Here is a 13,763-nt window from a genome sequence, read left to right as displayed (position 1 = left end):
CTTTGTCAAACTGGGCAAGCCGCTTTCCTCCCGTGCCCTCCACATCCCCAGCTGTGCAGTGGGCACGTCCACTCTGCTCCCATCCGTCCCTTGTAATTCCAACAGCCAGTCTCCAGGGCTCTGCAGAGGCAGTACTGAGAGTCACCGTGGGCAGGCCTGACCCAGCTTCTAGCCCCTTTGGGCTGGAGGTGCTGAAGGTGTTGGGGTCAAGGGCAGAGGCTGGGGGAGATGGGCAGAGTTGTCTTCAGATTCTAGCTCTGCCATTTATTTGATGTGGACCCTCGGTTTCCTCATTTATAAAATCAGGATTGTTCTGGGGCTTACTCAGCTTTGTGATAATTTTGCTGGGAGGTGGAGTTTTTAGCAGAGGGCCTGGCTCCTGGAAATCAATAAATGATCTATCTTCCTCCTGGCCCAGCAAGGCTTGTGCTGGGCCAACGTGGGCCCTGGGGCAGGGGTCTTTTGGTGAAGAAAAAAGGTCATTGTGGGGGGCTTCCCTGGAGGCGCAGTGGTTGAGAATCCGCCTGCCAATGCAGGGGACGCGGGTTCGTGCCCCGGTCTGGGAAGATCCCACATGCCGCAGAGCGGCTGGGCCCGTGAGCCATGGCCGCTGAGCCTGTCTGCAACAAAAAAAAAAAAAAAAAAAAAAAAGGCCATTGTGTCAGACCTTGGCCTTAACAATGAGTCCTTACCTGCTGCTTGGGCACCTCCTCTGGGACACACCAGAGTCTGTCCTTCCTCCCTACATGGGACTTTGACCCCCCAGGTGACCTCAGGAGTGAGTCAAGAGTCCCTCTCTCTTCTGCCTCTGTCGTGGGATTTTTGACTGGGAGGCCAAGCAGCTGGGCTGGGCAACCCCCTAGAACACCCTCCTTTATCTCGAGAGTAGAGGTCTTCCTCTCCTGTCTGGTGTGGTACCTCCCCACCAGTGCCCGCTGCCCTGCCTCAGGCTTGGGGTGGCCCAAGCACCGGATCTGGAGCTGGTTAGCTTTTGGAAAAAAACAGCAATGTGGAAACACCACCCACCCACTTCCCAAAGCCTGAGTGGAATGAATGAACAAGTCGTGGGAGGCCCAGCCATCCCCCCGCCTCCCCCCAACTCAGGGCTCTTCACTCCATTTAAAACCACACTGGTGGCCTTTTCTCTGATGATAACAGCAGTTTGGAAAACTTAGGGAAGTTCAAAAAGTAAAGTAAAAATACCCTCACATTCCACCGAGAACAGCTCCTGCTAACATACGGTGAACAGCCAGTGGGCACTTTCCAAGTGCCCAGGAGGTACTTCTGTTATCCCCAAAGCACAGATGGGGAAAGTAAGGCCCGGGTGTGGATGTAAGCCTTGGATGGGGGTTCCCCGAGGAGTTGCTAGCCCAGCACTACTGGACCCTCACTGTGTTCCTGGCACATGGCAGGTGTCTCTCTGGATCTGTTGGGAAGGGGCCAGGACAGCTGGGATCGCTCCCTGCTTTGAGTATTGGCTGTATTTCCCCAAAGGGTTCTGTCTTCCACCTGTCTTCCTCACCCGGCCTGTCCCCTGGGAACCTCTTCACCCTCCAGCCTCAGGAGCCTGCCGGGGCTCTCCCCTCCCCTGGCTCTCTGCTCTTGGGAAGCTATACTCCCAGTGCGGTGGCGCAGAAAACACGACTTGACTTAGGGCCAAGGCTCCTGAGGGCTGAGCAGTGTCCCCACGCTCGCTCCTGAGACACTCTGTCCCTTCGCCATTCAGAAAGCATCATTTCAGGGAAGGCCAGTGGCGGCTGGGTTTCAGAAGCCGCAGCCAGAACAGCCCCGTCAGCTGCTGAGCAGGGCTGGTTGGAAGGGTGTTCTGACCGCGGCCTCCGCTGTGCCAGCCGGCCTCAGGCACCAGCATCTTGGGCCTGGGGGTGGGGAACAGGAACCATGGCTTCCCTGGCCCTCATTTTGAAGACCCAGGCCCCCGCTCTAGCCCCTTCCCCTTTCTAAGATCCCCCCTTATCTTCTCTCTTTCTCTGAGCTGCAGACAGATCTGTAATCTCTTCAGGACCTAGAGAGTCCCAGGGGATCGGAGCTTGCGGGGGCAGGGGCGGGGGCCCAAGCAATCCTCTGAAGCCCTCTTCCACCTTTGGAATGCAGAGCTCAGAGTCTGTCTGATGTGTGTGCCCCCAGACCCACCATGCATCCCATCCCACCCAGATGCTGCTGCTGGTGGCCTGGGCACTTTCTAACCCTGCCTCGACCCAGGGGCAGATATGGGTTGGAAGTTACAGTTAGTTGTGGCACCTGGGCAGGGACTCGGGTGTCCTCCTGCCTGCCCAGACACTCCTAGGACACAACTTCTGGGCACCTCGGAAACAGCCAGCCGGGAGTGGTTTCTGGAAAGAAACTGCAAGGAGGCAGTTAAAGATCTTGTAGGAGATCAGAAATGGCTAATCCTGGATCAGCTGGGGGGATGGACCCAGGGTGTGGGGCAGAGACAAGGGCCCCACCCAAGGACAGAAGTGAGAGGGGGTGGGGTGGGTGTGTTGGGGGCAGGGAATGGGTTTTCTCTGGATGGGGGGCGGGGAGGAGCTGAAGGCCAGGATTCGGTTTTCTCTGGGCGGGGAAGGGTTAAATCCTCCTGGGCCTCCCAGGCTCTGGCCACTCTCCCCTCCTGACCTTTCTCCTCTCCAGCCTCAGGCACAGCCGCAGAGCCACCGGTGCGCCCTGCCTCGTCCTCATGGCCTACCTGAGCCCCTCACAGCTCCAGAAGGTAGGGCCCTGCTGGGTGGGTACCCCGAGGGTCAGGTAAATGTGGGGGGCCCCTCCGGACTTGGAGTAGTCCCGGGGAACTCGACCCACCCCCTTACGTTTTTCAGAAGAGGAAACTGAATCCCAGAGTGGTCGGTTCACAGCCATGACCCCTAACTTCTGCATACACAGCCAGGGGCCATTCAGGCCAACGCACCGCGGTTGGGGTGGGAATGTTTGCGTGAAGAAACCAGAAGAAAACACAGGATCCTGTGAACTGGGGGCGGGGGCGGGGGTCTGGGAAGAGGCGGGGCCGACGAGGGGCGGACCCACCCGCCCCACCCTACCCACAACCCACCTCTAGCACGGGGCGGGTGGCCGGGCAACCACCCGGTGGGCGCATTCAGACCCGAAAAGGCTAACCCGTGGGAATCAGAGCGACGGAGACTTTTAGAAAACATGACCCTTGTTGTTTGCTCCTGATGGCAAGAGGAAAGTGCAAAAAAATACAGGAAAGCTCAAAAAGGAAAATTTAAGCCCACCTATGGATTCCTATGCTGAGACAATATTTTGGCATACAGCCCTTGAATCTCTAAAAGTTTCAGGGGACTTCCCTGGCGGTCCAGTGGTTAGGACTACGCGCTTCCACTGCAGAGGGCACGGGTTCAATCCCTGGTTGGGGAACTTAGATTCCACAAGCTGCGCTGGGGGGCCAAATACATAAAATAAAAGGTCCATCACAATACACAAAAGCTGTCGCCGATTGCTTGCCTGCTTGCTGTATGTTTCATAAAGGAGGCGCTACTGTGCTCCCCATCTGATAGCCTGAGAGTCAGAGAGGGGAAAGCACTTGCCCAGGTTCTCACAAATTAGGATACTAATTTGTAGTTGGCTTTTTTTTTTTAAACTCACAATATGTGTGGAACACATTCCCATGCCAATAAATATTTTTCTATCAGCTGTGTTGTATTTCAGGTAGATAAACCGTACTTTGTGTGATAAGTTCACCTGTGTGCTGGTTTGTTTGATATCCATCTCCTTCCCTAGACTAAGTTCTGAGAGGCAAGCATCATGGCTGGCTTGCTCATGACTGAATCTCCAGCTCCTAAAACCATGTCTGGTGCACGGTAGATGCTCAGCCAATATTAGCTGAATAGATGAATGAGGTTGTATTCCCTGGAAGGTTAGGGCGGGGACACCTCCCCTTCCACTTCCCCTTCCTTCATTCAAGCAGCCAACACTGATTGCTCTTCACTGGGCGCTAGACACCATCGCCAGGGAGGGGGGCAGAGCAATGAACAGGATGCTTTGTCCTGCCTCCACACGGCTCATGGTTTGGGGAAGGGTCAAATCAGTTCTTGTCAAGAGCGGTTGAGGGCAGGGAGAAAGAAGCCTGAATCTCCTTCCTGCCTGCAGTTTCAGGAGGATGGATTCCTGGTGCTGGAAGGATTCTGGTCTGTCGACGAGTGTGTGGCCATGCAACGGAGGATCGGCGAGATAGTGGCTGAGATGGATGTCCCTCTCCACTGTCGCACGGAATTTTCCACCCAGGAGGAGGAGCAGCTGAGAGCCCAGGTAGGTGCCTGGAGCAGGTAAGAGTGAGATTTGGTCTTTGATGGGTGGCTCAGTCCCCAGCCAGCGCAGCAGCCTGGAAAGGTTAGGACCCCAAGGCCCATGGGCTCATGCTGGTAACGAATCAGGCCCCAAGCTTTCTGTGGGCCGGGCTCCAGGCTAAGTGTCTTATATGCATATTTCCTTCACTCCCTACTACGAATTTATGAGGGCAGCATTATTGCCCCCATTAGACAGGTGGGGTAAATGAGGCTCAGCTCACTTGCCCCAAACTACACAATTAGTAACTGATAGGGTCAGAATTTGAACCCAGATCTGCCTGATACCAAGTGCATGCTGTCACTGCTCTGCTGTACTTTCTTAGAAGTTTTCCTGCCACAAAGGACCTCTTTGTGGCCAGCAACCCAGCATGAGCCAAGTGATTCTGATGGGCCCACCTGGGTAAGTCATCCCCCAATGAGACAAGGAACTGCTTGTTTCCCCCAGTGACCTACTAGGACTCAGTACAGCTTGAGATGGGTAAGTTGAGGCCCAGGAGTTCTCCCACACAGTTCTCTTAACCCTTCATAGGCTGAATTTATGAGCCTGCCTGCGGCTGGGCCCCCAAGCCAAAGCTGTGGTCCAGGCTCAGTAATGGGGCTCACGCTTACTCATGGCAAGGAGCTTCTGCCATCTGGTGGGCATAAAGGGAATTACAATGACTAGAAGGCTTGCAACCCAGAGAATGGGGACTCCAGAAAGAAAAAGGGTTACAGAATGACACTTTCCTCCAAACAGTCGGTTTCATTTGGCTGCACTGGTATTCAGTAAACCCTCAATATTCACTACTGATACTGTGAAAGACTTTGAAATGGGTTTTTAAGAAATTAATTAATTAATTTTTGGCTGCGTTGGGTCTTCGTTGCAGCACGCAGGCTTTCTCTAGTTGCGGTGAGCAGGGCCTACTCTTCGTTGAGGTGCACAGTCTTCTCATTGCGGTGGCTTCTCTTGTTGCGGAGCATGGGCTCTAGGCACGCGGGCTTCAGTAGTTGTGGCTCGCGGGCTTAGTTGCTCCGCGGCATTTGGGATCTTCCTGGACCAGGGCTCGAACCCGTGTCCCCTGCATTGGCAGGCAGATTCTTAACCACTGCACCACCAGGGAAATCCCTAAAAAAGAAAAAAATATTGGCGGTGTCCTGTCTAGTAGTGCTCCGTTCCAGCTTACCAGCACCTTTCATTGTTTTTGAGTTATTATACAACTCTAAGTTACATAGAACTGATAATAACTCACATGATACTCGTCCATAGAAATGGGTATGAACTGGGCCCGGCAGGATGCAGTTATTGCCCTTGTGGATAGATTCAGTTTTGCATTGATTTGTAAATTCATTTCAGCGTTTCTTATTGCCTATATTTGTGTGTTTCTCTGAATTCTCCTTTCAACATGTTTCTGGCTCCCTTGTGAATTACTGAGTTAAGTAAAAATCTTTGACACGTGTGTAGCGTCACCGTCTTTATTGTTATTATCAGTTATGCTTCTCAGACTTGTTTCCCTGCTAGTGCAGAGGAGTTAAGAATGTTGAATAAAAACTTTTAGTTTTCAGTGGGAAGGGCGTGGAAAGGGCCAGACAGGTCACTGAGTTGAGCCACGCAAGGCACTGTGACAGCAGATGTGTGCAGTTGAGGGAGTGCTGGGGCTGTGCCATATGGGAACCCAGGTAGGGGCATCGGTGACACTCAAACTGTACTTACGTCACCATGAAGGAAGATATATATGGTGATCATAGGTGGCTAAAGCCACAAGGAAAGCATGGGGCATCTCCCTGGAGCATCATTTTCTTCTTTTTTTGAAATTAAATATTTATTTATTTATTTATTTATGTGTTTGGCTGCATCGGTCTTAGTTGTGGCACTCGAGCTCTAGAGCATGCGGGCTTAGTTGCCCTGCAGCATGTGGGATCTTAGTTCCCCAACCAGGGATCGAGCCCGCGTCCCCTGCACTGGAAGGTGGATTCTCAACCACTGGACCACCAGGGAAGTCCCTGGAGCATCATTTTCATATGCTGCTAAGAAATTTAAAACATGATATTAAAATTAACAAGAACGGAGTTCCCTGGTGGCCTAGTGGTTAGGATTCGGCACTGTCATTGCTGCGGCCCGGGTTTGATCCCTGGTCGGGGAACTGAGATCCCAGAAGCCACAGGGTGTGGTCAAAAAAAAAAAAATCAATACAATTAACAAGGAGAGGTTATTAAGATAAAAGAACAGGATTAGTAATAGCTTATGTTTATCGAGCATTTAGCCATGTCCTTGCTGGGTGTTTTCTATTTAGCAGCAGTAGTAATAATAATAATAAAGGCAGATATTCACATGACACCACATTCCAAGGACTGTTCTTATATGCCTTATATATACTGATTCATAATCCCTACAACACCCTATGAGATAGGTGCCATTAATAGCCTCTATATTTTATGAGGAAACTAAGCCTGGAGAGGTTCAGTAATGTGGTTGTGATTACAGTCAGTTAGTGGCAGAGCTGGGATTTGAACCCAAGTATTCTAGCTCCAGGGTCTGTGTTCTCAACTTCTATAAGATTCAGCCTCTACCTGAACCTGAAGCCTCCAACAATCCAGGGAGGTCAGTTCTATTATTATTCCCCTTTTACAGATGAGGAAAATGAGGCTTTGAGAGGTAAAACAAGTGGCCCAAGGCTCTCTGGGAACCAGGCGTGTTTGATCTAGTACCTGTGTTTCATGCCATTATGGAGTCTGAGTCATGTGATTTATTTAGAGGTTTCTAAGAAATTCCATGCTTGTAGCTTCCGGCTGTGCTTCCAGGTCCTTGGGGTTTCTCAGAGGCGTCTGCAGCTCTGTGGGGTGGGAAGCATCTGAATCCTCTTCCTTCTCTGCCAGGCCCACCTGGGACCCCCTGATGCTCTCTCAGCCCCTCTGTTGTCCCCTCTCCACAGGGCAGCACAGACTATTTCTTGAGCAGCGGCGACAAGATTCGGTTCTTCTTTGAGAAAGGCGTCTTTGATGAGAAAGGTTTGGAACTGGGGCCCTAGAGGCGGGGGTGGCTGGACTCCAGTCCTTCCAGCTTGACCTGTCCCTTGTGCCACAGGAAATTTCCTGGTCCCTCCGGAGAAATCCATCAACAAAATTGGCCATGGTAAGCAGGGGCTGGAGAGAAACTGAGGTCTGAAGAGTTTGGGGGCCATCCCCCAAAGCACACGTTAAGGTAGTAGCCCAACAAATGGCATTTCTGGGTGCAGGGTCCTTCTTGGGCCCTGCTCTCCTGCATCTTATGATGCTAATCACATGACACTGCCACTGTGTCACTGGGAAGAGGGGTCCATTTGAGCCCACCCCCCCGTGCAGATGGGTGTGTGCAGGCTCCTCAACTCTCTACTGCCGGGCCTGCGTATGATTCAGGCCCCAGGCATGTGGGGATGCTGGGTCCTATTGCTCCCTGAAGGCTTCTTAAGGAACACCAAACATGTTGACAAGGTCCCTGTTCCAAGACCCCTAAACCAAGCTAGGAAACCCTCTTTTTTTCCTTTTTTTTTTCTTTTTTCAGGATCGTGCATTATAGTTATTTTGTAGGGAGTTCCCTGGCGGTCCAATGGTTAAGACTCCGTGCTCTCACTGCCGAGGGCCTGAGTTCGATCCCTGGTCAGGAAACTAAAATCCCACAAGGCGCGTGATGTGGCAAGAAAAACAAAAACAAAAACAACCCTTATAATTTATCCTGTAGACTGATTTTTAAACATGAAGTTATATCATGGTAGCTTTGTATTTTTTTACAAATTGTGGTAAAATACATATAATAGAAAATTTACCATCGTAACCATTTTGAAGTATACAATTCAGTGGCATTAGATACGTTCAACCCTCACTTTTTGTAATAACAACAGTAGTGAATGATGAGAAGAGGGACTGTTCTGTGCCTGGTCCTGGGCTGTGCTCGCGCACGCGTTAGCCCATGGGGTCCTATGGCAGCCCAGGAGGCAGGGCTGATCCCATTGTACACAGGAGGAAACTAAGGCTTAAAGGAGAGAAATCGGTGCTCGGAGTCCAACAGAGCAAGCGGCAGGACCAAAATCGCTACCAAGTGATGGGTCCCTTGGAGTCCTTGGTCCTCTGAAGGGCGGCCAGTCAGGGCTAGAAGGTCAAGAATAAGGTCATAGGTCAGGTGAAGGCATCTGTGGGGCCCATTTCTCAGTTATAAGCAAGCAGAAAGCTTAATGCACAGAAAATAGGTGAGAATATCAAAGTGAGGCCTGACCCTGGGTGCCCGGGCCTAGGCGTGGGAGGGATGCATGGGGACTGGGGACTGGGTCTTCAGCCCACCTCTGTCCCGCAGCTCTGCACGCCCATGACCCTGTCTTCAGGTGTGTCACACACTCCCCCAAGGTGCAGGTGAGCAGAGGTGTCGGTGAGGGTGGGCCGGTGGGCCATATGTGAGTGTGGGCGGGCTGGCCATGTGACCTCTGCCCCCTTCCAGGCTTTGGCCAGAAGTCTGGGCCTCCAGATGCCCGTGGTGGTGCAGAGCATGTATATCTTTAAGGTGAGCTCCCCGTCCTCCCCAGGCCTCCATTTACCCTCTGTAAAATGGGCACAGTGCTCATACCAAGCCCTTCCTTACAAGGGCCGCAAGCTGCCTCCCTGAGAAAGTATTATTAAGTTGGTGGGAGAACGTGAAAACCGGTCTCCTCTGGTTAGGGTGTCTGGCACTTAGTTGGGGCTCAGTTAGGGTGCTGTGGAAGGAAAGGGGATCCCGGGGCTGCCTCCTCCCTTTGTTGGCTATTGAAATGCTCTGCTCCCAGCTTTCAAGGCCCAGCCCAGTGCCACCTCCTCCAGGAAGCCTTCCAATGCCCTTGGGAAGAGAGGACACATCTCTGATCCTGGAGCCCAGAGGCTTAATCGCTGGCCTGGGCCCCAGCCTCTCCCACTGCCCCTCACTTCTGCCTTGTGTTCTCGTTAGGGACGTGTGTGCTCAGACTGGGAGCTCCCTGCCAGACAGGGTGGCTTTTCTCTTTGCAGCCCTCCTGGGCCTGGCACGTAGTAGGTGCTCGATAGCTGGGTGCTGACGTGGAAGCCTTGCAGATAAACACCTGTGGCGGGGGGAAGAGCATCCTACTCAGAGGACTCAGGGCAGCCCCTGCCCCTCCCCGCTCTCCCTGGCCTCACCCGGCCCCTCCTCTCTCCTGCAGCAACCTCACTTGGGCGGCGAAGGTGAGCCAAGAGCAGGCTGGGGGCCAGCAAAGGCCCCGGCGGGAGATCTGGGACTTTAGTGGTTGTCAGGTCTCCAGAGGGAGGGAAGGCGCCTGCCAAGACGTCCATAGACAAGAGCCTGGGCCAGCGGAGGAGAAGCCATCTTCTGCTGCTTCCTGAAAGACTGGATGCCGGGGGGTGGGGTGGGGTGGGAGGGTGGAGGGGGGTGTCCTGGAGTCCTTGACCCAGTGGTTCCCGAACCTGGCAGCGACTCCTTGCTGGTTAAAAATACGGATTCCTGGGCCCCTTTCCCTGAGATCTTGAGTCAGGAGGGTGGCAAGGTCCTGGGAATCTGTATTTTACCAAGTTCCCTGGAGGACTGATTCAGCATAGAAACTGCTGATCTGACTACAAAGCCCCTGGATACCCAGATACCCTTTCCAGCCTCCCTCATGGGTGATGATCCACTTCTCTCAAATACCTCCAGCGACAGAGGGCTCACCACCCGTACAGGCAGCTCTTCCTTTCCTGACATGAGCTCAAGTCATTCCCCTTGTGAGGCCCCCTCCTCCCCACCATCCAGCCTGAGGACAGTCTCCTGAAGGGATGGCCATCCTCTCCCTGAGCCTTCTCTGCTCAGTCCAGCACCCCCAGCTCCTTCAGCCATTACTTCAGCCATTACTCCTCCAAATGTTTTGGGGCCCCCACCATTAGGACACCTTCATCTGGACACTGTCTGGATTGTGTCTTAAACTTTGGTGCTCAGAAAGCACACAGTTCCCCAGGAAGGGATGAGGCGAGACTAGCACCCTCTTGTTGTTACAGACTAAGGTCCTCTGTTCAGCGGTTCTCCATCCTGCCTGGGCCCCAGCATCACGCAGGGGATGTTTACAATGTGGATGCTGGGTCCGTTTCCTGCTTCACACCCAACTTCCAAGTCTTAGCCCACTGGTGGCTTACACTGGACCATCTGGTGGCTGGAGGTGCTCTCGCTGGTTAAGGACGGTGGCTTGAGTTACCTGGCTGGAATTAAACGATAGCAGCTGCTTTTCAGGCAGCGACTACAACGTCAGGCCATGTACTAAGCACTTTTCCTACACTGTCTCAGAATCCTCCAGCAACCTCGTGAGGTTAGGTTATTGTTGGGGTTGTTTTATGGTTTAGGAAATTGAAGCTTGAGAGGTGAAATCTCTTGCCCAGAGTCTCCAGGCCAGGAAGCGATGAGATTCTAACTACTCATGGGAAGGCTGGGCCTGGAGGGCCCTGGGAGGACCACAGAGAGGAGAAACGAGGCCAAGGTGGGGTGAGGCCAGGCGCCTGATGCCCAGGCGGGCCTGCTGCAGTCTCCCCTCACCAGGACGCCTCCTTCCTGTATACGGAGCCTCTGGGCCGGGTGCTGGGCGTGTGGATTGCTCTGGAAGATGCCACGCTGGAGAATGGCTGCCTCTGGTTCATCCCTGGCTCCCACACAGGTGAGGCCACCTGCCTCTCCCTGCCCACTCGTCCCCACCCCCCACAGAGGAGGGACCCCGAATAAAGAGAGGCTAAAGTCCCCACCTTGGCCCGCAGGTGGAGTGTCGAGAAGGATGGTCCGGGCCCCTGCTGGCTCGGCGCCTGGCACCAGCTTCCTTGGGACCGAGCCAGCCCGGGATAACAGCCTCTTCGTGCCCACACCGGTGCGGAGAGGTAGGGGGTGTGCAGAGGGGCCCGGAGGCCATGCCTGGGGGTCTGTGCTTGCTCTGACCAGCCAGCTCACCTGAGGGCTGGGAAGTCACCGCATGAGGGAAGGTAGGGCTGGGTGGGCACTGGGAGGTCTGAAAGCTGTGTGGTTGACAGCAGGGTCTCCCAGATCAGGCTGGAATCCAGACCCTGCTACTTCCCGGCTGTCTCCGTGAGCAAATGACTGAACCTCTCTGAGCCTCAGTTTCCCCAAACATAAAGTAGGGAAGCCAGTGAGATGTCATATGTAAGATGGTGCACCACAAGTGCTCACAAATCCTGGCTGTCAGCACACCCTTCCTTTTAGAAAAGGGAAACTGAGCCCCAACTCTGCATTCCCGGCTGAGGCCCCAGCTGGCTGGCATGGGACAGAGAGCTTCTGTCTGGTTCTGCAAATGCCATGGAGGTGGATGCCCTTGCTGAGGCTTGCCAAGGGCACGGGCCACAGCGGAAGGGACTTGACCCCAGGGGAACCCATGTCCAACAGCACAGCCTCCGATGCTGGGGCAGACTCCAGGCCCCTGAGCGTCCGGGGATGGGAATGGGGATGAATAGCCCACGACACCGCTTAAGGGAGGGGCCGCCCACCATGTCCCCTCCTGCCTCGAGTGCGCTTTTGACTCGCTGTGTCCCTGCCAGGGGCCCTCGTCCTAATCCACGGAGAAGTGGTGCACAAAAGTGAGCAGAATTTCTCCGACTGCTCACGCCAGGCCTATACTTTCCACCTCATGGAGGCTGCTGGCACGGTCTGGAGCCCAGATAACTGGTAGGTGGCAGGGTGTGTGTGGGCCCCAGACAGCTCCCGAAGAGGTCCTGGAGGCTGGGAGCAGTGCTACTAGCACCTCGAGGTCCTCTCCCCATCCTCTGCAGGCTCCAGCCGACAGCCGAGCTGCCCTTTCCCCCACTGTACACCTAAAGGCCCTCTGAGGGCAGGGACGCCACCCCCTCTCGGGAGAAGCTGTGGGCCACCGAGGCCAGCGCCTCAACCCACCGCCCAGCTGCAACGCGGAATTCGCATCTCTCCTCCAGGGCTTTCCTTCTGCTGGTGTCTGTGCAGACAGGCAGGCAGGAGCAGGAGGCTGGGCTGGGTGCCTTCCCCGAGATCTGTCTCTGTCTGTCCCGACCCCAACACAACCTCCCCCTAGAGGCAGCCTCACGGCCATGAAAGGCTTCTGGCTGCCTCTCTGCCGGCTTCTCACTCGTCGTCTCCCCTCTCACATGGAACTCTTGGTCATTACGGTGGGAGACACTGAATAAAAAACACTTCCAAATGCAGCATCTTGATCCTTCTTTCCCAAGCAGCCTTCCTCTCAAGATGGGAACCCTGCTGAAAATCATCGCAGGTAGCCCAGCCCTGCCCGGTGAGGTATGCACGGTGTTAATAACAGTAAGTGACATTTAGTGGGCATTCATGGTGCCAAGAGCTTTCTGTGCTTTATCACTGGATCCTCACCCCTTTCAGGTAGGTGCTGTTTACAGGTGAGGGAGCTGACACATGGGAAGGTTAAGTGACCTGCCCAAGTCCCACGGCTCTTCAGGCGTTTGGCGAGGTCAGCCGGGTCTGGAGCCTGTGCTTCTAACCTCTATGCTCCCAGTTCTCCTTTCCTGGGGAGGGAAAAGACCAGAGCCTGGAATCTAGTCTGAGATTCTGGTCCTGGCTCTGTGACCAACTCGATTTCCGGCCTCAGGCCAGGCCCTTCCCTCTGGGCCCATTTGGCCACCTGCACCATCAAGGGGCCGGACGAGGGCCTCCACAGGTCACTCCTGTTTGGACATGCTTGGCAGGCACCCAGAGCTGCAGGAACAACTACCAAATCTGAAACCTGCCTGGCGGGGGTCTGCTCAGAGGTTGCAAACTGGGGGCCACCAGCCGATTTCACAATGCAGAATTGTTTTGTCTGGGCCTCAGCATTTTAAAACAAACGAACAAAAAACCCACGACATTTTAAAATTGGGAGATTTCTCGTAACAATTCAGGTTTCCAAGCTGCTTTGAATGAGCAGGTCAACAGCCCGGGGGCCTGTGGTCTAGCCTACGTACCACTGGCTGGAGCTGCCTTCTTACAGGCACACGTGCTCTCCGCTTCCCTTCCCTGTCCTCCTTCATTGCATTACCTGCCTGGCCTCAGCGGCCTTATGATTTTATGACCTTGACTTCCAACCCCCACTCTGTATGGGAACAAACCACCCAGGGAGTCAGTGGGGCAAAGCCAGCACTCATACACACTACACCCTAACATGGTGCTGCCTCCTTCAGCGAGCAGTCGCGGGGAGCCTGAGCCAAGGGAAGGGTTTGTTAAGGCTCCTTTGAGCCCAAAACCGATGTCGTAACACCCTCCGAGGGAAAGGGCTTGGCAAGTGATGCTCAGGCAGAAGCAAGCTCCCAGAGCTGGGCTCCTGGCTTCCGGCCTTGGTGGGCCCAAGTTCTCACCTCTTCCTGCCTAGGCCCCTCCCTGTCAGGCTGGTGGCAAGTGGGGAGAACCCGGTCCAGCCTTGAGAAACCTGCTGTGCTCTCTTCTCACTGATGGCAACCGTTCATCCATTCAGCGAAGGTCTGCCGAGTTCCTGCTAT

At 54.2% G+C, this 13,763-nt stretch overlaps 1 protein-coding gene across 3 annotated transcripts; it reads left to right on the top strand.

Moving 5' to 3' along the window:
- Positions 1 to 2,660: 2,660 nt before the first annotated feature.
- Positions 2,661 to 12,705, top strand: PHYHD1 (phytanoyl-CoA dioxygenase domain containing 1). 3 transcript variants are annotated; one of them, XM_082842792.1, is made up of 11 exons: positions 2,661 to 2,728; positions 4,123 to 4,281; positions 7,229 to 7,304; positions 7,381 to 7,428; positions 8,623 to 8,678; positions 8,764 to 8,826; positions 9,473 to 9,494; positions 10,817 to 10,945; positions 11,043 to 11,159; positions 11,832 to 11,958; positions 12,111 to 12,705. In XM_082842792.1, the coding sequence occupies exons 1-11, from the start codon at positions 2,696 to 2,698 to the stop codon at positions 12,355 to 12,357; spliced, it is 1,077 nt and encodes a 358-aa protein (XP_082698918.1). In that variant the 5' UTR covers positions 2,661 to 2,695; the 3' UTR covers positions 12,358 to 12,705. The 3 variants fall into 3 exon arrangements, with proteins under 3 accessions (XP_082698918.1, XP_082698920.1, XP_082698919.1); XM_082842794.1 differs by having other exon boundaries at positions 12,063 to 12,218; XM_082842793.1 differs by lacking the exons at positions 8,623 to 8,678; positions 8,764 to 8,826; positions 9,473 to 9,494.
- The last annotated feature ends 1,058 nt before the right edge of the window (positions 12,706 to 13,763 follow it).

This window comes from Leucopleurus acutus, assembly GCF_964270905.1.
Source record: "Leucopleurus acutus genome assembly, chromosome: 7".
In the NCBI taxonomy this organism is placed as follows: domain Eukaryota; kingdom Metazoa; phylum Chordata; class Mammalia; order Artiodactyla; family Delphinidae; genus Leucopleurus; species Leucopleurus acutus.
The sequence above is the reverse complement of the archived record's forward strand: the minus strand, read 5'-3'. Positions and strand labels throughout refer to the sequence as shown.

What these genes read in the sequence shown, in the direction of transcription:
- PHYHD1 (XM_082842792.1), top strand. Translation starts at nt 2,696, where the DNA reads ATGGCCTACCTGAGCCCCTCACAGCTCCAGAAG. An exon ending in CATCAACAAAATTGGCCATG is followed by an intron (nt 7,429 to 8,622) that starts GTAAGCAGGGGC and finishes TCTGTCCCGCAG; the next exon opens with CTCTGCACGCCCATGACCCT. An exon ending in GTCTGGAGCCCAGATAACTG is followed by an intron (nt 11,959 to 12,110) that starts GTAGGTGGCAGG and finishes GTACACCTAAAG; the next exon opens with GCCCTCTGAGGGCAGGGACG.